At 38.1% G+C, this 25,850-nt stretch overlaps 1 protein-coding gene across 2 annotated transcripts in view; it reads right to left on the bottom strand.

The window, feature by feature from the left end:
• Positions 1-9,115: 9,115 nt before the first annotated feature.
• raver2 (ribonucleoprotein, PTB-binding 2) overlaps positions 9,116-25,850 on the bottom strand; it is a 108,848-nt gene continuing 92,113 nt past the window's right edge. For both annotated transcript variants that reach the window (XM_007248212.4, XM_022675866.2), the window contains exons 10-15: positions 24,078-24,189; positions 20,928-21,076; positions 14,975-15,076; positions 14,085-14,207; positions 12,834-13,031; positions 9,116-10,462 (exon numbers count right to left, since the gene is read on the bottom strand). In XM_007248212.4, the coding sequence (XP_007248274.4) occupies positions 10,325-10,462; positions 12,834-13,031; positions 14,085-14,207; positions 14,975-15,076; positions 20,928-21,076; positions 24,078-24,189 (822 nt within the window). In that variant the 3' untranslated portion in view covers positions 9,116-10,324. The remainder of the gene's footprint in view (positions 10,463-12,833; positions 13,032-14,084; positions 14,208-14,974; positions 15,077-20,927; positions 21,077-24,077; positions 24,190-25,850) is intronic.

Raw genomic sequence — 25,850 nt, 5'->3', positions numbered from 1 at the left:
CTGGGGGCCAGTCTGTACTGTTTTAAGAACAGCTGTGTGATTTATTATGATTTGAACAGAATCCATTTCTTATTTTCAGGGTCTTGGTTTTCAGATATGACTGTGCAGGACCACGCCAGCATGTTGTTTAAAGTAGTTCTGTAGTCGACGTTGGTCTCTCTGTGCTAAGTTTGTTATTTCCAGGGCAACAGTGCTGAACCTCGTATCACCAAAATGGCAATTTTACAAGGGGAAGAAAAAAGGCTTCTTTATTTTCAATGGTAGTTATTTTGGAGCATTTCTATTGTACAATTTCAAAATGATATACCCGAGGTCATAATTATACATACTGGACATCTAGGTGGACATCTAGGACACTTGTTTTAATTCAGTTTGTTTTCGGGCACAATCTCAACTTCAAAGCTCAGGGTTCATACACGTTTTAACCAATAAATATTAATAATAATTTCCATTATTTTTTAATAACTTTTTCATGCTTTTAAGGCAAATTCTCATGACCATATGATTTTTAAAACATCAGTGCAGACAATAAAACCAAAAAACAACTAAAACTATAATCAAAATTGATTATAGCAGGTCTAAAATGAATCAGATAAAATGCTGACACACAATCTTTAATACTAAAATATGTGTCAGGTCCTGAGAGCTCCATTGTGTAGGGCTAAATTACTAAATTAACTCTGAACTGATATTAATATATTTCTGATAACTGATATATTTCTTATCTCAAAATAGATTTTGTCCGTACAAAAACTTTCTGGGTATTTTTTTTTTCCAAAACTTATCCAGGCCTGGATATTGCTATATCATGACTTTTCCAGGTTTTTCCAGCTACATCCACATATTTGAGGTCAGGGCTTTGGGAACACAATTCCACAAGCTTAGCTTTAGCCTACTTTATCCATTCCACAACCAGTTGCCTTGTTGGAACACAGAGTTGTGCAGGTTTTACTCATCTAGCTGATGGTTTGAGGTTATACTGAAAAACTGCATGATTCTTTTTTTTTTTTTAAGATTCTTTTTGTTATTGAGTATAGACAAAGTCATGGAACAGGAATTTGCTAAAGATTTTTGCAGTGTCTGTAAATGTGATTTCTGCCAGAGTTTTTGTCTTTGTCTAGCCAGACACCAGTAGTGACAATCATTACTACCCAATGCTCTTTCCACTGTGGACGGTACTTCCTTCTAGTGTGTGTTCCTAGTTCACATATGATACTGTGGATTGAGACATTTAATTACATTAAATGTATAAACACCTATCTGGCCCCCTCTATCAGACCTCTCTCAAACATTGTATTGCCATGAGCATGCTGTCAAGTGTTCAGCCACACTTACTAGATAACACCTAACAACTTATGTGGACAATTCCAAGTCGGCCACATACTGCTGTCCAATGATCTTCGGAACGTCAGTGAATGTTTTTGCTCATTCTACCTCCAGAAAACATATTAAAGATACAACTATGGAAAAAAAAATAAAAGACCACTTAAATAGGATGAGTTTCTTTAATTTTACCAAATTGAAAACCTCTGAAATATAATTAAGAGAACGATGGATGATCCCAAGCCATCAAACCAAACTGAAATGAATGACTTTTTGCACCAGGAGTAATCAATAAACCTGATTAAAAACCAGGTTTATTCCACCAAATATTGATTTCTGAACTCTTAAACTTTTATAATATGAACTTGTTTTCTTTGCATTGTTTGAGGTCTTAAAAGCTCTGCATCTTTTTTTGTTATTTCAGCCATTTCTTATTTTCTGCAAATAAATGCTCTAAATGACAATATTTTATTTGGAATTTGGAAGAAATGTTGTCAGCAGTTTATAAAATAAAACAATCAATAGCAAAATCAGAGAAACTGATTAAGAATCTGAAGTGGTCTCTTCATTTTTTCCAGAGCTGAATTTTAAGAAATTAGTAAAAGCTCAATATTGCTGACATCCATCTTCATGATTATTGTACATAAACATCGGACCACATCTGTAGTTGAACAGTGAGTGATGAGAAAGGAAGAGAGGAGGCATGATGGGCAGCACAGCTCCTTTTCTTTATTGCGGAATGTAAAACCATTTCTTTCTGCTCAAAAAGGAAAACTTCAAACTATGTTTTTTCCTCAGAAGAATAAGACAGAAATTGTATCCAATAAGGAAATAAAATGTACATAAATAGACAAATAAATACATTTACTTCTTTGTCTTTACTACAGTTTAAAACTCAAAAAGCCTGGAGCTCTAAAACAAGACCAACTAAAGAGAGATAGAGGAAAAAGTGTATTTTTTTGCTATAATACAGAAAAAAGTACAGGCATGCTTCAATTCCACTGTACCTAAAAATAGCTTATTCACAGAAAGCAATATCAATATAGTTCGGATATAAAATATTGCAAAAATCTGAATTCCAGGTCAGAAAAAAATTGTACAAACTTTCAAATGAAAAACGAAGTTGCAAAAAAGTCTACGGAGCAAAAAAGCGTTGATTCCCCCGCACCTTCAGACAGGTGAACAAGTTACGCACTTTCATAAAGTCATAGAGAAACACGGCAGTATTGCAAAGCGGCGCGGTTCAAGCCAGCGTTCACACACAGCATCTATACCAGCATTCAGAGGTCAAGATGGTCGGTGTAAAATAAATCAGAGCTGCTCTGGTCTGAACTCGACTCTTCTGAACGACCCTGTGCACGAACTGAACTCGGTATACGATGAAGTAGCTTTAATCTTCTCTGACTCACAGATATGAATGAGGGAGAACGATGTTTACAATCAACTGAACAGCGAACCATGAGAGCAACAACGAGAAGAGGCACAGCAGAACTAACCTCGCCCACTAATCAACAACAACTCAACAACTCAAATCACTCAGCTGGAATAATAATAACTCAACTGGGGGACAAAAAAAATGCAACCAGGAGAAACACTCTCTGTATTGTGCTGATAGTAATAATAATATTAACAACAGTGCCCTGTTAGAAGAGCACAGAGAAAGAACGGCAACACATGGTGGACAGACAGACAGCAAGGCTGGACAGAGGTAACGGTTACTGTGCTTTAGTAATCCCTGCCGAGGGTGAAGTGGAGAGAGAGGGGAGGAGGTTGGGGTTTGGGGTCATCAGCAGTGTTGATCTGAACATGGGGAAGCAGAAGAGGAGCAGCCAGGAGCTCCGTGTCCTCGAACAGTACATCAGGTTTCACTCGATAAAACAGAACTCCATCATTCCAACTATTGGTGTAAAATGCTTCATTCTGGAGAAAGCTTATTCTTAACAGTAAAGCTTGCAAATTTAACTGTTCTAACGATACGAAAGTTAAGAAATTAACTGAAACAGTTTCTACTGCGACATCCTGAAGCTCTCTAGAGCACATTCCTGTACATTTCCATGGATTTTCCTGATCGAGGACCCCCTATTCATAATAACTCAAATATTTATTGCCAGGTTTAGAAGGTCTGTGATCCAATTTTTGCAAATCTGATCTAGATTTGCAACCACTTAAAAGGTGCTTTAAAATGAATTTGTACAGACGTGTCTCAGTCTGAACGCTCTGCACGCTCAAACTGACTGGACTACAATGTGTCTTTGTGACAAATGACCTCATCTAATCCAAAGTAAATGAATTGAAGCATAAGGGTCCAAAAAGAAAGTCATTGGTTAGTTACTGACTCCAACTTCGAGTCACATGAACTGACTGTATGTAAACAAACAGGGTTAAGATGATGTTTCTTCCTATTACCACCACAGTCAGGATAAACATTCTAGATTTTTGATAGTCTGAACACAGAAACATGAAACTCGATTTTTAGCAAATCAGATCCAAAACATGCTTGGATGTGATCTGAAATACTACCAAAACCTTTTCAGAATTTCAAACTGTCTTCTACCATCAACAAACTCCAAACTCACAGCACAGCAATGTGCCATGTAGATAGATTAGTTCCATTCAATCTGATCACTTTTAAATAACAGTGTGGACAGTCAACATCTCAACAGATCTGATTCTGAATCAAATCCATTTTACAAAATAATTGTACACAAACCTACTCTGAATCATTTCCATCTTAATCTGTGTGAAATCCATTGAAGAAAAATGAAATGAGGTTATTTAATAGCAGGGCTGTACAATATTGTTCAGTGTGAACAGCAGAAATATGCAAACAAGACTCTTCTAAAACAAACCAATCCAATCTGCAGACGGTCCAGATGAATTAAGTCTGTGGGTCCAGGACAAATTAAGGCATTCACACAAGCCAATCATGTTGTCAGGCAACAGGTCCAGGTCAACATATCGCAACATTTTGTCCTACTAAAACAGAGTGTGTTTAAACAATAATCATCACTCCGGGTCACTCCACCTCTTCTTATGTTTACTCTACATACTCTAACTCACTATTGCTCTTGTACACTCTCCCTTAAAACCAACTGCTTGATTCCTTGGCTAGCTCTGACAAAGTCTATGTTCAGACTGTTAGCCCCAATTCGAATTTTTGGTATAATCTGAATTAGTGTTTCTCAGACTGTGGTATGGCTAGATGCTAGAAAAAAGTCTGCTTCCATTGATCTTTTAAGGACTGAAAGCTATAAAGTTTCCACCTATAATTTTCCTAACATTGCATTTGTTTGTGTTTAATGCGGTTAGAACCTATTAGAACCTGTAGCTATGTGAGTTACACTTTATACCTTCACTATTAAAACTTACTAAAAAGTTTTATCATTATTAACATCAGTTTTGTTGGCCCTAGAATAAATCGTTAAAATGTTAAATTTTTTAACATGCACTAGTATATGTATGAATGAATGTCTAGCTTGCTGTGTATAAGCATGTGTGTGGTACATGTGTTGTGTGAAATGGCTTGTAGGTGGTACTTGGAAATTTTTGTTTGGTTATTGGTGGTACGTGGTTTGAGAACCACTGATCCAGATTGTATCCAGACTGATTTCTGACAGTCTGAACAGACAGAAAGCACATCAAATTTGACTTTTGCAAATCTGATCCTATGTTGGATTACAATCAGATGTGTACAGACGTTTCTCAGTCTAGATCCTCTGTGTCATGACCAAATCGGATTCCTTCATGTTTTTTTTTTTCACGTCAACAAACTTCAAACTCACAGCACTGCAACCCATGTTAGAACATGGGTTCTTTACATTAGTTCGCTTTGTTAGAATCTGATCACCAATCTTCTTTATAGATCTGATTCAGAATCAAACCCATTTGCCTGCAGTCTGAACAGAGCCAAAGTCACAATGACACACACACACACACAGAAACACACTCGTCTAGGAGCTCCATAACAAGTGCAGGTGTGTGTGTAATCATCTCTGGCAGGCCTTAGCATTGCTATAATCCTTCAGCCTGGCTCTCAGAAGTCGCAGGAGTTCTGGTGCACGATTACAGTGATCTGAAGTTCACCATTTTCTCAAACACACACACACACACTAAAGAGAATGGCTTTCAGAGTGGGCGAGGAAGTCTAGTCTGAGCTAGTCTGATACAATCACTGAGTAGAGAGTAAAAAGTAAAACACTCTCTCAAACACACACACACACGCTCACATAGTCAAATACAAACAAACACATACGTACACACACAGCCTTATTATAAGTGGCTGTATAAAGCAAGAAAAGCAGCCTGTACACACTGTACAACGACAAAGACAACGCAGCCAGAAACGGAGGCCTCCGTCACGTCTGAGCATCGCCTTTTAAAGACAATCTACTGGTCTACTGGTGGACCGTGTCCAGCCGGTAAGCTATACACACACACACACACACACACCAAAAGAGCTATGGCTTCGAGCCTTTCAAACACACGGTTAAATATCATTTACAAAAAAAAAAATAACAAAACAGAACACTTTGATTAGAGCGCTCCCTCAGTAAGGAGCAACAGTAAATATAATAAGCACTTAGTCCCATTCTGTGTTCTGGTACAGTCATATGATACAGTAATGCCTCACAAATACTGCCTTATACAGACCATTAAGGGATTAGAGGGAGAACAAGTCGAGTATATAGAATGGCAGAGCACTAATAGCCCTGTAGTGGCATTGTGCTGAGATTATTACTGGCAGGGTGTTCAGACCGGACCTGCTTTTCAGCGTTCCCGGCTCCACAGATTAAAGCCACACTGACCCAATATACACTCCAGATCCTACCAGCAGCATTGCATTGCTTTATATTGTTATTATTACAACCAACCTATTCTTGCTCCACCCACAAATGTGCTCTTTTTGAGTGACTGCTGTGAGGTTAGGCAAAAATCTATTTTTCTATTTTTGTTTGGAATGGCCATGCATTTTCTCTATTTTTTTCTCTCTTCAGGTTCATTTTAAAATTACAAAAAAGTACAAAGTTACCTGCCACGAAAGAAATAAAACTAAGATCCTTTAATTTTCCCTAAATCCAGTGCTCTGCTGAAGTACAGCGTTATACAGAAGTGTCAGTTTAGTCCTCCAGCACCGAGACTCGAGACACAAGCAGTATTAGCATTAGCTGCTAAGCGCTAGCTTATTTGCCATTCAGAGGTGAGTATTATTGTTCTGTAGCCTGCTGCTAACCCCAGATAGCATGGCTTGAGCAGCTTTAGCATTGCCCCTAACCGCACTAAGCGATAGTTAGCTCCTTCACCATTCAGAGGTGAGTATATTGGACTGTAGTCTGTGTGTTTACTGTGTTAAAACAAGCTACATGGGACAAACTGCTAGCTAATATCACCCTGGCTTACCAGAAACACTCAGGCTTCCTCAGTGTAGTGCTGTCTGGCTAACCTTAGTGGAAATCTTGAAATCTAAGCTTGCTGTAAATAAACGTGCTTTACTCCCCCAAATAAACATACTTCAGGAGAAAAATCTGTGTAGTTAATCATCCAGCGCTCTTTTGACTTAAAAAAATAAATGTTTTTTTAAGAATTACAAGTTTTGTTTACTTAGCTTTGCTTCGCTTCACAGGGCTCAACACTCACCTGTGAGACCTGCTGAATTAGAAGAACAACACTCCAGTTCCATACTAGTGTTGCATAATGCCTTATGTATGAAAATAGACTAGAAAATGGACATTCATTAATAGTGCGCCTTATAATCCGATATTGAAAAAAAAAAAAAAAGGGGTATAAAAAAGAGGGAGTGATTTTTAGCAAACAAATCACTGGCAAAGTAGCAAAGAAAATAAAATGAGCTTTGGAAATTAATAAAAAATATTTTATAATAACTAGAAAAAGACAGATCAAAGACACAGATAACTCTGTAACTTTTAAAAGCATGAGTCTCTTTTTTTTTGTACTGTTTCCAACACCTTCAAAAGAAACTGTAAGCTGGAGGAAACTGGTAGTGGAGGAGTCATGTCTGGCTGACCCACATGGCAACAACGCCAGCTTTTAGCTCAGTTAAACACTGGACTAAATCTCAGTTTTATTGGTGAAGAGAAGAATGTGAGATCTGACAGGTGAAGTGCAGTAATAAAGTCATTGTTAGGATGAGAAAATAAAAAGCAGCACTGTAGTGTATGTTCATATCGCAGCAGCTTGATGTGTTAAAAAAAAGCTGGGCATCAATTTCGGGCTTATGTCAAGTAAATGTTATGTTATATTTTTGAATGTATTGGATGGTTGCAAAGCAATCCAAATCTGGTTATTGCCTGACTCATGTAAAGTCTGAGTTTTCCCATTATCTGATCACTTAAGCAATAATTGGATTACTGACAAACTCCAATGTTTGATGTTCCGCAGTAATCTGATTATAAAGTGCATGTAAAGGCACTCAATGACCGATTTCTTGGAGCTAATGGATGCAATGGTTTGCATCCATAGTTGGTCTTATCTATCCATCTATCTTCTTCTTCCAGGTCAGGGTTGTGGTGGACAGTGGAGTCAGCCTACCTGGAATCACTGGGAACAACACAGAAATACCCCCTGGAAAGAGCACAAATCCATCACAAAGTACTTTTTAGAAGATAGTAGGATCTTTTTATCTAACAACCTAAATTGCAGGTACTTTTTCTAAAGTCTCCCTAACCTATTAGCGGTCACTCAAACCAGAAAGCGTTTGTGGGTGGAGCATAAACAACTTAGCTGATGTGATAAGTGATGAGCAATATTACTGCTATTGCTATGTCAGTAAATGGCAGACGAAAAAAAACTGCATTAGGAAAACCCTTCACAAGATTTCCAGATTTCCATCCATTCCAAAAAGAAACGGAAACCTGAAACTGTATCTAGCGTGGAACAACAGATTTCTGAAAGACGAGTGGCGTGTATGTTCACACGTGCCTGAAAAAAAAAAAAGAGTGAGCGCAGAGTGTATCCATCAGCAGAGAGAAGAGGACCTATTACACATTATTGCCTTTAGCCTTTGCCATGGTCCGTCTGAGTGGCTAAGTGCATCAGTTAACAGACTCTGAGCTCGTTCTGCCTTAAGGCTCCTGCAGTAGAATGGCTGATCTTTCCTACAGTTACAGCACTATGTACAGAGCTATACACACACAAACGCACACACACATACACATACAATTTACATTTACACATTTTTGTAAGTGAGGATTAGTCCACTGTAGCAGAGCCTGGTTAATAGATAGATAAGTGTGTGTGTGTGTGTGTGTGTGTGTGTGTGTACTATAAACAGAGTTGTCTATTTGGCCCTTGTGTTAAAGGAGAACCTCAGCATAATTACAGTTCTAACCTCTGCTGCTGCATCTGTCATATACAGTAAATATTAATACAGAAACTAAAACAGCTTTGGCATGTGTTAACATGTGTTTAGTAGAAGAACAGTAAAAGCAGTTGCCCAGAAGCGTTTTTTTTTTGTTTTGTTTTGTTGTTTTGTGGCATTTGTTGAGTGTTGAGGGGAATTAGTATTGCATTTTTATTGCATTCAATTTATCTGAAAGCAGTGTGTAAGACTGGTGGAGGAGAACATGCCAAGATGCATGAAAACTGTGTGTAAAAACCAGGGTTATTCCACCAAATATTGATTTCTGTTTTCTTTGCATTATTTGAGGTCTGAAAGCTTTGCATATTTTTTGTTATTTCAGCCATTTCTCTATTTCCTAAAATAAATTCTCTAAATTACAATATTTTTATTCAGAATTTGGGAGAATTATTATTTTATTTTTTTTCCAGAGCTGTACATTTTTCGAGCAGATTCTTTTTAGACTAATTACTCATTACTATTTATTTTTGACCAATGAATGCCTCATAGAATTCAATACAAGAAAATGAACAGAACAGTCAGTTTACCGTGGCATTAAACATGGGCAAGATTCGCTTCTGACCAACTATGGACAGATCTTAAGTGAACCGATAATCGAACCGAAATCGAAGTGAACCGTAATCCAATCACTACGCACACAGGGTTGTTTATACTGCACGATATTTAAAAAAAAAGCTCATTGCAATAGTCTTTTATTCTGTAATTTCTATTGCAAAATTTAAATGAAAAGAATTTTCATGCCATATTGTCAATGTCAATTAAAAATGTGGTTTATTAATAGGTCAAATAATACTGAGTAAAGTCTCATGTTTTGAATACACTCTTTTTTCCTCTTCCATAAGAAGAAGAGTGCACTAATAAACCACTCACTCTATGGCACATTATGATGATCTTTCTGATCTCAATTAAACATCTCCACATGTTCCTAATAACTACAGTGCGCTGTGAGGCAATGATTTTCTGTTCTTCTGTAAGCACAGGGAAATGCTAATCGAGCATATGACAGATAGCAGTGCGAGGTTAAGTGAAATGCTGGAACATTGCTTTAATGAATCAGTAAAGTTAGTGTGAGGTTGAAGTATTTACACAATATTTGTACACAGATACAGTTTTCTCTATTTCTCTAATAAACCAAATATTCAAATTGCTAATAAATATAGCTCTGTTTTTTACAGCCCTTGACCACTTACAAAGAAAACACACATACACACAAACACACACATATACACACACATATACAGGCACACACACACTCCCCTGGAGTGGAAAAGTACCCTGCCTGGGAGAGAGAGAGAGAGAGAGCAAGAAAGAGAGAAAACAAGAGAGAGGAGGAAGCAAGAGAGAGGCAATCAGAAGAAATGGCAGACGACAGGGAAATGTCAAAAGCACAGCGTCTTCCATTACGCAGCACACAGAGTGTGCCACATTCTGAAAGAAAAAAAAAAAACAACAAAAAGAAAAGACAGGCTTTAAAGCCAGGAATAAACAAGTCTGAGAACAGTCAGACCGTTCACACATCAAACATCAGCAGTCTCAGCTATTGAGGACAGAGTTTAGACTTAAGGCTTGGACATGACAACAACAATGTAGTCAAGAAAGACGTGTGTTTTCGTAGGAGTGTGTTCTCTAAATCCTCTTCTTCTTGAAGTAGTCGGCATACTGGCCACCAAGGCCCTGAGAATGCTGGCCGATGTACGGCCCCTCCGACGCCACGTCCTGAACGGGCAGAGCAGGGTACTCACGCTTCTGTCCTCGAGCCTGACTCTAGAGAAACAGAGAGAGAGAGAGAGAGAGAGAGAGAGAGAAATTTATTATTCAGCTGAACATTACATTTTGTCATTTTCAATACTGTGAAGTCTAGAGATATTACTTATTTTTATTTTGCCATTTGCATGCAATGATATAACTTCATACAACACCAAATCAGAGAAATTTGTGGCAGCAAGGAAAATTCTCATATTTTTTTGTGATAGACAGACAGACAGATACTTTATTAATTGCAGAGGGAAATTCTGGAAATCAGTCTTTTGAGCCGGATTGTTTTCCAGAATTTCCCTCTGGGATGAATCAAGTTCGCAGGCATATGAACCCAAATATTTTTAAATAATGTTTTATCTGGTCAAATTCATTTAATTTGTTAATCTATTTGTTATTTTTTTTCTTTAGGCCTGCAACATATTCCAAAACATGTTTTGGGACATTAAAGCATTTACCTCTTTGTAATTTTTATTTCTTGTCACAACATTTAACAAAAGTTTTGGCACCAATAAAGCATCTGTCATCTTTACTCCTCAAACACTGAAGCGCTGCGTGGTTTACTGATTTTGTACCAAATTCTAATGACAATCACATCATCTGTTTCAAGTAGCAACCTCATTACGAAATCGCCTACGAAATCCTACTTTTTGGAAAGTGTTTTTTAGTCTATACCGACGTCATTGACATGACTCTCGATGACTTTCAAAGCTTTACTATTGCTTTGCTAAAGATTAATCAAATTAAGAGTTAAATGATCAGTAAAGGTTTTTTTTTATATTCTGAAGCCTGAGCTGTCCTGGCTACATCAGCAGGATTACACACAGACGTGAACATCTCACTCTCTTTCTGCTTCTCTTCATCTTTTCTCTCCAACTGATGAGCACACTTCACACTAATAAAATGCCAGACTCCTACTGGGCTAGCTAAAAAAAACACATACACATGTACACACACACACACATCACATCCCCTTGACATTTCTAAGCTAATTGCACTACAATAATTATGCTTAATATCACTGCACATTCCATGCATTTCACGTAACATTGTATAGCGTATATTCACCTCATATCATCACTAGTGTGCACCGATATAAGTACTGTATCTGCATTACAGTACCAGTCAAAATTTTGGAAACACTTTCTCATGCAATGTTTTTATTTCTCCTACTTTTTAAATTAATACTGAAATCATCCAGACTATGAAGAAACACATTATGAATCATGTAGTAACTTAAATGTGTTAAACTGCGTGAAGCATTAAGGTGGTTCTTATCTGGGGGGCTGTTAACTTGTGGTTTCTGAGGCTGGTAACTATGATAAGCTTATTCTGTGCAACAGAGGGAACTCTAACACATTAAGAGGGCAAGAAATTCTAGTAATAAACTCTTGACAAGTTCAGCACAGCTGTTAACTGAAAACCATTCCAGGAAAAAAAAAAAATGAATAAAATATGTCCAAACTTTTGACTTGGACTATACGTTCAGAATAGCTATTGAAAATAAAGATTTTCAATTTTAATTTTTATTGAAAATCCAGTATAAGTATTGGTATCAGTAACGATATCAGATGGGAAAAGGTTGTATTGGAGCATCCCTAATCCAAATCGGAAACATCTGCTATACATTATCTTAAATTTCATTATGAATAAACCAACACTTATCTTCCAAAGTGACTTGGCATATTAACCTGTAAAGCAATTATTAAAATACAAGTTTTTGGTGACAGCCACGATATAATGAAATATCTTTTAATGAAATCTGTACCATAATATTCCATCTTCACATCTAAATGAAAACAGGATTCATGGATACGGTCAACAACTACTAGAAAGTAATCCAGCTAAGAGAAACAGTTAGCAATGCGACTAACCAACTCAATCACTGCTAAAGATGACTGCTGTGTCTGTTATCATCATGGCTTTACCTGGCTGTTAGCATTGAGGCTATCCTGTTATTCTAGGTTTTTATAACACAGGGTCACAAAAACTGACAAAACTAGTAAGAAAACAGCTCAGAAAACAGTGAAAATCTGCTAATTTACAGATATTATATTGCAGTTCAAATCCCATAGCAGCCATCCAGTGGATGTGTACCAGTATTTATAATTTTGTGTATATAATTATTAATCTCTTTATGCTTTAGGGTAATTCCAAAACACTGGCATGATATTTTTTGAGATGGTTATCACACCACTCTACATTTAGTACAAATAAATCTTACATCAGTCACTTTCTCCCTAAAGCATGTGCACTCTCTCATGTGCACTCACTTTCTACCTCTCTCTAATCCAATTGGACTGACTTTATTGGAATGACAATTAATTGCACGGTTGTGCTGCCAAAGTGTGGTCCCCGCGCACGCACGCAGACTACTTACATAGTAATACTGGTTCCAGTCCGTCACTGTGTGCGCTGTGTGTGTGTGTGTGACAGGGCTGGGAGCATGTGTGTGAGCATGCGTGGGGGCGATAAAGCCCGGCATGATTGGCAGGGCACTGTAGGCGGGCAGTACAGTTTGGGCAGTGCCATTCAGAGTCAGTGGGGCAGCCAGGGGGGGCTTTACTACCTCCAGCTCCTAGAAAGAGAGAAAGAGACAGAAATCACAGATGAATTAATTCTTATTTAAATGCAAAACTCCATTTTAATATTCATTGGCATGCAAAAACATCCATGTGTGAACAATAACTGATCAAATAAGCCTGATGTTTTAGTAATCCTGTATACTGAATGCACATCTTCAATAAAACAACACTAAACAGCCTTTTCACTTGAAAATAGCAGCTTCAAAACCATGTTGATGCCTCACTGAATGTAACAGGGAGAACAGAATTGCTGTCATTTTTCCTTCGAACAGTTAGCAGTTCTGAACACTGCTAACTGCAGCATTTATCGTATTTTTCCCACTATAAGGCAAACTGGATTATGACGCGCACTATCAATAAACATCTATTTTCAGATCTATTTTCATACATAAGGTGCACTGGATTATAAGGTGCATTATGCGACACAGGTGAGGAACAGGGGTGTCAACATGTTTTCCTTATAATTCAGCAGGTCTTGCCTGTAAAGCTACGCTAAGTAAACAAAACTGTAATTTCTATTAAAAAAAAAAAAAAAGTCCATTTACCTACAGTAAGCTTAGATTTCCAGATTTCCACTGGCACCTGATAGCGTTACTCTGAGGAACCAGTAAATGTTCCAGTAAGCCAGGCGATATTAGCTAGCGGTTCGTCCTACAAAGCTTGTTTTAACATGGTAAACGTGTCTGTCCAATAATACTCACCTCTGAACGGCAAAAGAGCTAGCGCTTAGCAGGTTAATTGCTGATTCTAATACTGTTTCAGCAGCGCTAGCCAGGGTTAGCAGCAGTCTACAGGCTGATAATACTCACCTCTGAATGGCAAAAGAGCTAGCGCTTAGTGGCTAATGCTAATACTGCTACAGTAGTGCTAGCCAGGGTTAGCAGCAGGCTACAGGCTGATAATACTCAACTCTGAACGACTTAAGAGCTAGAGCTTAGCAGCCTCGGTGCTGATATTGTGTTATAGCCAGTAATGGGTGGATTTGTTGAAGCAGTCATAAATCAGTGTATGAGTGTGTGTGTGTGTGAGAGAGAGAGAGTGTCTACCTTGCTGATATCTCTCTGCTGGTAGGCTTGTGCAGCTGCTTGGTTCATCTGTGTCTGAGAGTAGTACTGACTGACAGCCTGCATATAGGTAGAGTAGTCTCCATATGAGGACGTGACTACAGTCTGCCAGAGAAAGAGACGGAGAAAAAGAGAGGAGAAAAGAGTGAGAAGAAAGAGACTGAGAATGAATAAACATAGCTGCATGTTTCAAGCCCCCACATGTACTATGTGACAGTGAACATCCCCTGTGTGAGATGCATACATGTTGCTGATTGCAATTTTGACACTGACATTAAATGAAATGAGCTAAGTCTCCAAGCTCCACAGATCTCAAAGCATACAGCATATGGATGAAGGTACATGCTTTTGTTGGAGTTACTGTCTACTTCTAATTGACTCCAGAGCATTGCAGTAAAGACTTAATAGCATTTAGCCACAAGAGCATTGATTAGGACATAATGTTGGATGATCACCATCCCACCTCAACCCCAACTCCCCAATTCATCTCAAATGGATTAGAAGAAGCACCATCATCCTTCCAGCTTAATTCTGGAGGGAACTATAAACGTTTAGCTCACTATTGGCTAGACACGCTGTGTAAGTGTGCATTTGCATGTGTCTCAACAATGGAAGCCACTTAAAGCAGCTGAATGCATTCATTAGAAGTGGTATCAACAAACATTTGAACGTATAGTGTACAACTTTGTTTGGGTGTTTTTCTGCATAACAGATGATTTTTTTTACACACTTCACAATTTCAATTCACATCTCCACACTATCCAGCTGAAACTGACAAATGGAGTTGGAAGTGTGCTTGTGTGTATGTGTGTGTGTTTGTATGTGTGTGTGTGTGTGTGTGTGTGTGTGTGTGTGTGTGCGTGCACGCTCACCTGAGGCTGCTCTTTGCTGTATTCAGTGGCTGTAGCAGTCTCTTGGCCACTGCTGCTGTAGCTCTGTGCCTGGTAATGTTGGTACCACTGCTGCATGGCCTCCTACCACACAAACACCAATAGGAGCAATCGTTCACATCAAACACTCACAGCAGTCGTGTGCTTTCCCCCCTCTGAGATTTTTAAGTGCATGTGTGTAGTCGAGTTGCTGTCTGCCTCACATACACTTCCCTCCTCTCAGGATAAATTATAGAATCAAATTCAGTTGATCAAATCCAATTGTGCACTTCTGTCAGTCATTAAATCAAGCTGATTTGAGTTTCTGGAGCTTAATTATTGAGTTTTACGTGACAATTTCTATTTCTTGCTCCTGGGCTCACTCTACAGTCAGAAGTTAGTGAGTTTTATTCACTTTTATTTCACGGAGTCATAGTATACATACATTTATAAGCTGAGAGATACAGAAACTATAACTTGGCAAAACACATACAAAGCTAAAAAATCAATACTGATGAACTAGACAAAAAAAGCAGAGAGAATAAAGTAAGAATATTCTAGAAAGTTAATTAATTGGGATAAATAAGCTGGACCACTGTGAATAAGGCAGGAACATCTCAAACTAAGTGAGTTTCGGACATAATTATTTGACAGTATGGATTTGGAGAACATTCTAGAGCAGTTTGTATAAGAGAAACATTTTAAAACAGTTAAAATAATAAATATACATCCTAGAACAGTGTTTTTGAGAACATTCTACAGACTGATGGAGGAGAACATGTTAAGATGCATGAAAACTGTGATAAAAAAGGGTTAATCCACCAAATATTGATTTCTGAAATCTTAAAACTTTATGACTTGTTTTCTTTGCATTATTTAAGGTTTGAAAGCTCTGCCTCTTTTTGTTATTTCAGCCATTTCACAGTTTCTGCAAATAAATGCTTTAATGATAATATGTTTATTTGGAATTTGGGAGAAATGTTGTCTGTAGTTTATAAAATAAAACAACAATGTTCATTTTACTCAAACAAATACCTATAAATAGCAAAATCAGAGAAACTGATTCAGAAACTGAAGTGGTCTCTTCATTTTTTTTAAAGCTGTAGAACAATCTGAATAAGGATAATTTTAAAACAATAAATAGAAACAGACACAGAGTGCATACATGTGTGATGCACGTTTAGAACATATAGAACAGAGGATGAACATTCTACAACAGTCAGTGTGAAAAATGAATGAAATTTTTTATATAGTGATGAAGGGGTGAACAGTGAGTGAGTGTGGAGAAACTTGTAGAGAATCAACAATCACAGAAAGTGTAGGTGCGGCATATTAATGATGAGCTTGTTTTTGTTAGTGTTAGTGCTCCAGATTTCAGTTCCTACTGACTCACTCTTTCATTCATTTGCTCCTTTTCTCTAGTCTCCATTATTCCAGCAGCATACGAATCTCCATTCGCTTTCACCACTCTTTCTGACATGCCCTGATTACTCACTCCATCTCTCCCTCTCTCTCGCACTCCTTCTCTCCTCTCTCTCTCACCCCCCTCTCTTTATCCAGCGTGAAAGCTCGTTGTCTCATTTCTCTGGAGCTGAAGATTGCGGGGGAGTGAGGGACCAGATGGGACAAAACTACTCCCAGCCAACCCTCCTCCCCCATCCCTGTCCCTTTCTCTCTCCCTCTCCCACATTCTCTCTTTCCATTCTCAGAGGTGCACTAACAGTGATATGAAGAGCAGGAGACCCATATTCTGCCACTTAATCCCAGTAAATGCCCTTATCTTCCAAAACTTCAGCCAAGGAGAGCATGTGTGTACGTGTTTTTGTATATTTTCAGCATACAAATTCCCAGTTATCCTATTAGAATCGATTTCAATTTAAATAGACTTAAATGTACACTGATCAAGCGTAACATTATGACCATATTGTGGTTTCTACACCTTTTACCCATTTTTCAGCTCCACTGAGCATATGGGAACACTGTATTTCTACAGTTACAGACTGTAGTCTTTCTTTTTCTCTTTATACTTTATTATACTCTTTTCTCACGGATTTTCAATGGTCAGGACCCCACAGGACCACCACAGACAGGTATTATTTGAGTGGTGGGTGACACAGTGGTGATGTATTGGCGTGAGTGTATGAGACACAGCAGTGCTGCTGTAGATTTTAAACACATAACATTTTTAAACACGTTCACATTAGAAGGCACATTGCTCAAATCCAATCCGATTTTTTGCTCAGATCGGACTTGGCTATCTTGACGGTTCACATTCACAAATGTAAGTGATCTGTATCTGTGTGTAATAGGAACGAATCTGTCCTTGAAACGCCTTACATGTGCACATTGATACGTGTATAAACATCTCCTTCTTCACCAACAACATAAAACATCATATTTGAGAGACGACTCGTAGCTTTATAAAGGTGAAATGGATGAGCGTTAGCAGCTCATATGTGGAGCATCTTCAGGTCGAGGAGGAGAAAAAAGGCCAGGCGGTTTGCTTTTGCTGTTTTTGCAGCTATAGCTGCACAGCTGCAACAAGAGATGTGTGTACTAGAGAGAAGCTCGTAGCACATGCAGAAAAGCAAAAAGATGCATAAATTCAGATTTGACCGTTTACATTCATGTTGCATGCCCATAGATCGAATATGTAGCCGATTTAGGAACACATATAAAAAGTGACTCATATCTGATTAATTCATATCATTATTCATATCTGAAAAAATCAGATTTGGCACGTTCACACAGCCATGAAAAAATCTGATATGAGCCACATTGAGCAAAAAATCTGACTCAAGTCACTTCAGCCTGGTAATGTGAATATACCCTAATAGAGAGCACAGTAAGTAGACACAGTGTTTAAAAACTCCAGCAGCACTGTGCTTATATAATACATACGGAGCATGAATATGAAGTCAGTAGAGCTGTCTGAGTGTATAAATGTATGTGTGTGTACATATTCATGGTGCTAGACTTTCTTCTTTCAAAAAGAACGAACTGAAGAAATGGAAATGTTCTATCCTAGATTCTGAGAAAAGAGAAAGACAGAAAAAGAGAGCGAAAGAGAGAGAGAGAGTCTTTAGTGTTCTGTCCATGCTCAACCTGTGTGACGATAGGAAGTGTTTAGTTCTGCTGTTCATATTTCCTCTAAAGCCTCACAGCTCACTGCTGCTACAGCACATCCTCCTTCTGCCATGATCTCTCTGAATTTCTCTATTGACTTTTCATCACTCCCTTATTCATTTTACTGCAGGCATCTGTGGCCCCCTGCTCCCCCTTTCTATCATGTTTGAGACTAAACAGAAATCTAAGCTGTGGAATCAGATAGCGATTGAGAGAAAAACAACAAAAGAGAAACTCAGACAGACAGACAGGAATGGGGTGAAAGACACACTATAGCCTAAAATATGGTATGTTTCACACTATAAGGCGCACCATATTATAAGGAGCAATATCAATGAATGTCTATTTTCTGGTCTATTTTCTTACATAAGGAACTTCTATAAGGAACTTCTAATTTAGCAGGTCTCACCGCTGGTTGGTGGTGGTGGGGGTGGGAGGTAGCTAACTAAGTTTTAAGTAAAGTTAAGCTAAGAAAACAAACAAAAAAGTGACTTTAAATAGAGCACTGGATGTTAATCTACACAGATTTGTCTCCTGAAATCTGTTTATTTGGGAGAGTAAAGCACTTCCGTTTATTTACAGTAAGCTTAGATTTCCAAATTTCTGCAGCACTAAGGCTGGAGCATTAGCATTAGCTAAATGACCGAGTGACTCATCTTAAACGTCATTTACTGAAAGAAAAAAAAAAATAATCAACAGCTCACCAAACAGAAAGGAACAGGAAGCTATGATCAATTTGCTCATTCACACATGCAAATAAATTAGTTACAGCACAAACAGTACCAGTTAAAATTTTAAAGTTAAAGGTTTTAACAAACATAAAAAAACAGGGCAATTTATTGTAGTGCTGGGCGATTATGGCCTAAAAAAAAAAAAAAAGGTTATAATTGATTAATTTCTCCCTACTTAAAAATTAGAAATGAAGAAATGGTTCAACTAGGTTTACCTATAAAAAAAAGCTGTTTGGTGTTCAGAAGCTTTGGGTTGAGTCGACTCATTGAGTGAATCAATAATTCAAAACATTGTTTACAAGCTCATGCGTTCATATCACACGCTGACCTCGTGTCACACAGCCTCTCACACACTGACAGATACTTGATTATACTTCAGAACATGGGTCTGTGACTGAAAATGGAGAAATAACAGACTAAATGAGTCACAGGAGAAACTCTGAATAAGAGATTATTATTGTTTTCCACAATTTTTCATAGTTCTTCATCAAAGAGCGATGATTATCCCACCGGGTGCTTGTGTCGCTGGAACAGTGCTGGAACTTTTTCCGGTATGAGCTCAGTCCTCAACAGAGCGTTTAGAAAATATGCACACGTTGGTCTGTGGGAGGCGCCGGTAACCAAGGTAAAACGGTAAACACTTCAGAAATGAGGAGCGTTTCCGTATATTTTAGATTAAAACGATAAAATGTCTGTATGTAAAATTACTCCATTTTGAAAATCTCATTGAAACTGTAATTTGAATTATCTAAATTAATCCTAAAAATTGCCCAGCCTAATTTGGAGTATTCATTTTAGCTGATCTCCATGTTTTTGGACTCTGGGAGGAGACCCATGCACATGCAGGGAGAACAGGAAAACCCCACCCAGATATGGACTTGAACCAAGGACCCCAGCTCTGGGAGGCGAATGTGCTAAACACTAAGCCGCCATGCCTCCTGATATTAGACATAACTGATTAGACATAACATTTGTACTTTTTTTACTGCAGGGTGGACAGTTCTTAGCATGGTGGGGGCAACTGTTCGGGTAACAAACCAAGCTGGGCCATTAAACCTGGGCCACAAAACTGTTTAGTGGGAGTTTGTCCATGTGCTTATGCCATGGAAGTGATATTGGATGAGCCCGGTTGCTGTAAAGCTAATAACACTTTATCATTGTCAGAATAGACTGGTCGCTGGCACGCCAATGTTGTGGTAGTCATGTTGGATGAGCCCGTAAGTAGGCATGTTAAGGCTGTAGCACAAATGTGGGATCAGCCTGGAAGATGCAAAAGTTGGACAAAGCCAGAAGTAATAATGTGGGACAAGGCCTTTTGCCAGTTTGCTAATGCTGCAGTAGTGATGTTGCACAAGGCCGGTAGCTATTGTACTATGTTGCCACAACCGGTATGAAAACTCACAGTTGTCCATTTTGCAGTTAGTTACTATGTAATGTTTTAAAGGTTAACATGCAGTAAACCTCGACAACCAGAGTCCTGGCACAAATAGCTTGGGCCAATTCCTGTATTACACTCGGCAGCCGGGGTGCTGGCACAAATGGCACTCGGCTGGATGTGAGCTGAGCATTTGGGTAGGAATCTGGCCTAGATTTATACTGGAGTCGGGCCAATATAATTCAGGCTCGGCATGTGATCTGTTTTTTTTGCTATCTTGGTTGGCCCTGCAGTTGAAAAGAATCCACTGTTTGGGGAAACCAAATACCATCAAACCATCAGGTCTGATGACAAAATAATCATCATGGTATTGGGGTCACAATTACACATTTTTTTATACCAGGAGGAACTCAAGGCAAGTCTGACTGTTCTCCAATATCACATTGGACGAGATTTCTTCCAAAAGGGATTTTCGCTAAAAATGAGCAAAACGGGGTGTTTGTGTGCAGATCTCCATTGAAAACATATCAAAGAAAAATAAAAGAATGGATGACTCATCCTGTGTTATTCTACATCAGAACACTAAAAAGAAAGCATCAAGTAGGGAGGAAAAATTTAGCAAGGGTAAATAAAGGAGTGCTGGTAAATGCAAATGATGAAACCCTAATGTGATCCAAGCCCAAGAAAGAATACAGGAATGATATGTAAACCTGTCATGACTTACCTGAGAGTATTGCTGAGTGTACTGTTGTGTGTACTCTGAGGTGGAGCTTTCAGTGCTGTACTGAGTGCTCGAGAGTGAAGCAGGAGGCACGACTGAGCTGTACGTTCCAACGACTGCCTGACCTTTACTACTGCTGCTGCTGCTGGGGGCTGCAGAAAAGAGAGATAGATAGATGGATAGAGAGAGAGAGAGAGAGAGAGAGAAATAAACCAAGGCCTTTCCAACATTCCTGCTGCACACACCCACTCACACAGACGCACACACAGACTGTGCTGCTTGTGTCTGCCAGCTGTTGGCACCCTGGCGGTAAATGTAGCCTTGAGCGGGGAACAGTTGAGACAAGGCAGATCTGAACTGTAAACACAAGAGTGTGAAATACTGAGCTAGAACAGGGGGAGAGTGCACGAGCAACAGTTCATAATACATCTGAGTCATATTTAAAATTGGCACGTGTGTTTATATGTAGGTACATTTTATAATTTATCGATATAATGTCCTAAAATAATATACAAAAACAGTATTATGCATAGTTCCCTTCTGACCAAAAATCTATAAAATATAAATCTAAATTTTTTGGGAGCAAACTGTACGAAAACACTAAACACACAAAACATACAAGAACAAACATGAATACCCTTTGTAACTTGAGTGTGCATATATTCACAGTACCATTACCAATTCAAAAACTCTCCTTGAGAAATCTCAGTATAACTGGTAACCCATCAAATACCCAGTCTATCTAGTCAGTCCTACATTAAATGACTTATTATATCTCTTTTTACACAAGTTAGAATAGGTCTATGGGCTTTACAAAACATGTTCATAAAGTTCTTTGCACAAAATCACTCTCACATCAAGCTAAACATCTCACCAGCTCTATTCTTGTCAGATTTAGTCCCTTTCAGAATGAACCGTTCAAGGGCTTTGACATTTTTCTGCAAATCAGATATTGCTGCTGAGGCCATGTGTGACTTTCCTTTGCTTTTGTCTTTAGCCATAGTGCGATTGCTTATTGTGACGTTACATTAAGGGAGCCGTCCAAACGGCTCATAGTAGCATAGGATTCCTGATACCAAACTCTTTCAGCAGATTCACAGAAAACTAATGGATGGATTTTCTTCATGCTTGGAATGTTCATAGGGAAGGTAGAGACCCAGGTGGAAAAAAGTGACTTTTTTGTAAAATATGTCCCCTTTAAAGTAAATTGGGTGAGCTTTTGGTAGCTTTAAATAAATCTGTACAATGGTTGGAAGATTTAATAATTATTAATACTCTATTTACTTACTCACTCACATTAACAGTTTTTATATGAAAGCTGCCTTTTAGCATAATTTGACATATTCTGAATCTCTCATGTTTTTACATTAAGTAAAAATGCTTAAATTTATGAAATATTTTTTTTTCCCCACTAACCTTCACTGTTCTCAAAGTTGCCATACTTTGGAAATACAAGGTTTAGATTTAAAAGAAAATAATGATTTTCCAAAAATAAATAAATAAATAAATACATTAATGTAAACAATGTCTCCCTTACTATTACTCCCACTCTCATTCAAGCCACTACTATTATCTAGTGAAAGTGACAGTCCTAAGTCCTATTCAGATGGGATTAGTTACACATAGGGAGGTGAAGTAATGTATTTTTAATGCAGGCATCAGAAAAATTTATAACAGATTTGCATGGGATAAGAAATATCAGCATAAATGACTGAGATGGGAGTGGCTACTCGATTTATGTACTGTTGCCACCCTAAAAAACTTGTGATAAAATGTATTTTATGTATAAAAAATGTGCACGTGTATGTAACACGCTATAGGCTATGCTACACAATGATTTTCCTAAAAGCTTTGTGCCTCAAAAGAGTTCTTTGGCTCTTTTTTTGGATTTGAGTGTACACTGTATAGCAGCTGATGTTTGGCACAGACTCAAATAACCTGACTTGTGCTAATGCGTGATAAAACTAATAATCTCCACAAGCATTTCCCTACTTCAGAAAAGCTGTAAAACTCCTTTTCCAGGACATTTACACACATGCCAATTCACACAGGTATGATGTAACCTGACATGCTCATGCTACAAAATATAAAAAGGCTCTGTAATCTTTACTCTGCTAGTTTGAAACATGCCATTAGCTTATGGCTATCCAGTAAAACTGAGTTAAAGGGGCAGTGAAGGGTTGCTAAACAGTACAATGTATAGCAGGATGAAGTACACTGTATATAAAAAGTTGTGGGACATTTTTCTCAGAACCTCTTTCGTCAAATTTAAATTCATACCTATTTATAAAGCGCTTTTTTTAAGAACGGATGTTGCCACAAAGCAGCTTTCAGAGATCTGGGCCCGAGCCTTTTATTTTAAACAAACCAAGGTGACTGTGGCAAGAAAAGACTCCCTCAGATCTAGAGAAAGAAACCTTTTGAGGAACTGAAACTGAAAAAGAGGAACAAATACACCTTGTCTGTTTCCAGTAACAATTTAGGCTTCACTGAAACTCATCATTCACATTGTCTGAAGTGCCTCTTTTAGAACTGCTGCTGATGTAGCATTACCAAGTAGCATCACAGCGCGCTCGGAGGAAAGTGTAGCGACATGTTTCCGATACATCAGCTCACAGACGCCTTGTGCTGAGCGACATCACCCTTTGGAGTGATGTGGGGAGAGAGCGCCATCTACCCACACAGAGAGATCAAGAGAAATTGTGCTCTCTCAGGACTCTGGTAGGTGATGGTAAGCTACATGAACAGGATTCGACCCGGCGATCTCCTGATCATAGTGGTAGCGCTTAGCCTGCTGGACCACTCGGAGCCATCTGTTTAATTTTTAAAACGTAGGTTCTTTCTTTTTTGGGAAGCTCTTTCAGTTGCTGTTTGTAATTAATGAGACACAAACGTATGTTTTTGGGAGTAAGTAATGGTGTAATGGTGGAGTAAGTGGGCAAAGATTAAAAAGTAGTTCTTAAGCAAAACATTTTAGTCTGATTTTGTCAGTTTGATTCTAGAGTATGAGGCAAATACAGTTACAGAATTGACATTTATACCCAACCCACCTATAAAATGGGGTCAGATTAATGTAAACTGTATTTTTTAGCTACTGTTAAGCATTCATTTCATAAGTAATTGAACACATGATTAAATACATAAAAAAATTACCTTGAAGCACCACTCCAGGCAGTACGCTGGCCAGGTTTAGGTAGGGATTGGAAGGCAGCTTCACCTCTTTGGGTGGTTCTCCCAGCAAAGACGTCTGACAGCTGGGTTGTGTCTGTGTAGAAAGAAGGCAGACATAGTTACTGTCCTCGTAAAGGCCTTGATTCATTCTCAACTTTATCAGAAATAAACCTAAATGTAATTCAATGATGAGAAATGTTGCTATGGAAATGCAATTTTCTTGGTATTCACAACTGACCCTGCAGACCCATACACTGCAGAACACACACACATGAATGAATAAAAGAGATGGGTAGAAAGAAATGTGTAGATAAAAATGGCTAAGAAAAGAGTGTGGCAGTGTGTGTAACAGACAGAATGAGGCTGCTTTTAAATATTCAAATAATGGCTAGCTATACAAAGACACACATGACACTAAGTATACATGCATGCACACTTACATGTCTTATTTTCCTACTTCATTATTGATAAGGGTTACAGATTTCTGCATAATTTACATTAGACTTCTTGCAATTTAAAAATTTTCGAAACTCAAGAAGAATGCTTTGGAAGAATATGATTTTTCATTTGCTACTTTGTGCTAGACAAAACTCTGTAAAAAAAAAAAACACTGAGACTAAGCAACCATTAGTAAAAGGGCTAGCATGCTAAAGATTGAACTGTTCATAGGTCACACCTTCTTCTATTTTATGTAATATAGTTTTTCTTCTCTTTAGGTTAATATATAACTAGGCTAGGCCGTATTTAACAGACTATGGATTACCGTATTTTTATTAACTATTAAACTATTATAAGTCGCACTATAAATTAAGGTCTATTTTCTGGTCTATTTTCATACATAAAACCACATTATAAGCTGCATTTTAAGCGACAATAGTAAGAAAGAAGGGTATCACCATGTTTCCCTTCTAATTCATGGGGGCAGGGGAGATGAGGGGGGCTAAATAAACAAAACTGTAATGTTTTTTCTTTCAAAGACAAAGGAGCACTGGATATTAATCTACACAGATTTCTCTCCTTAAAACTGTTTATTTGGGTGAGTAAAGCTCTTCCGTTTATTTACAGTAAGCTTAGATTTCCAATATTTCAGCATGGTTAGCAGCAGTGCTAGTCGAAGTTAGCAGTGCTTAGCGCTAGTAAATGCCGCCCGACAGTGATTCACTGAGGAACCCTGAGTGTTCCAATAAGCCAGGGGGCTATCAGCTAGCGGTAAACACACAGGATACAGTCCGATATACTCACCTCTGAAAGATGAAAGAGCTAGTGCTGTGGTTAGTGGCTAAAGGTAATACTGCTCCAGCCTCGGAGCTGAAGAACCTTTACTAAAACGTCTTTAGAACGCTTCAACCTGACTGGTATAATTCATACATAATGCGCACGAGATTATAAGGCGCACTATTGATTTTTGGTAAAATTAAAGGATTTTAAGTGTGCCTTATAGTGCGAAAAAAACGGTAATTGATTACTGGAAAATTGGGAATTAATTAACTCTCAATGGCATAGTGTTGCCCTCAGGCAACAAACCAAATTGTTGGTTATTACGCCTTTCAATACCATACCTTACTTACACATTATTCTTTAATATATTGCTACATTGGATATCTTTGTCCAATACAAAGAGGCGTACAAGTGGGTCAAAATATGGGCAAGAATATGTAAAGAAGCATGCTTTATTTATTTTTACTATATTCTTACATTCTTGTTGTAAACTTAGGAAAACAGTGTTTTTTTATTTGTTGTCTTGTGCTATTAGAC

Source organism: Astyanax mexicanus, chromosome 5 (genome assembly GCF_023375975.1).
Source record: "Astyanax mexicanus isolate ESR-SI-001 chromosome 5, AstMex3_surface, whole genome shotgun sequence".
Lineage (NCBI taxonomy): Eukaryota > Metazoa > Chordata > Actinopteri > Characiformes > Acestrorhamphidae > Astyanax > Astyanax mexicanus.
The sequence above is the reverse complement of the archived record's forward strand: the minus strand, read 5'-3'. Positions and strand labels throughout refer to the sequence as shown.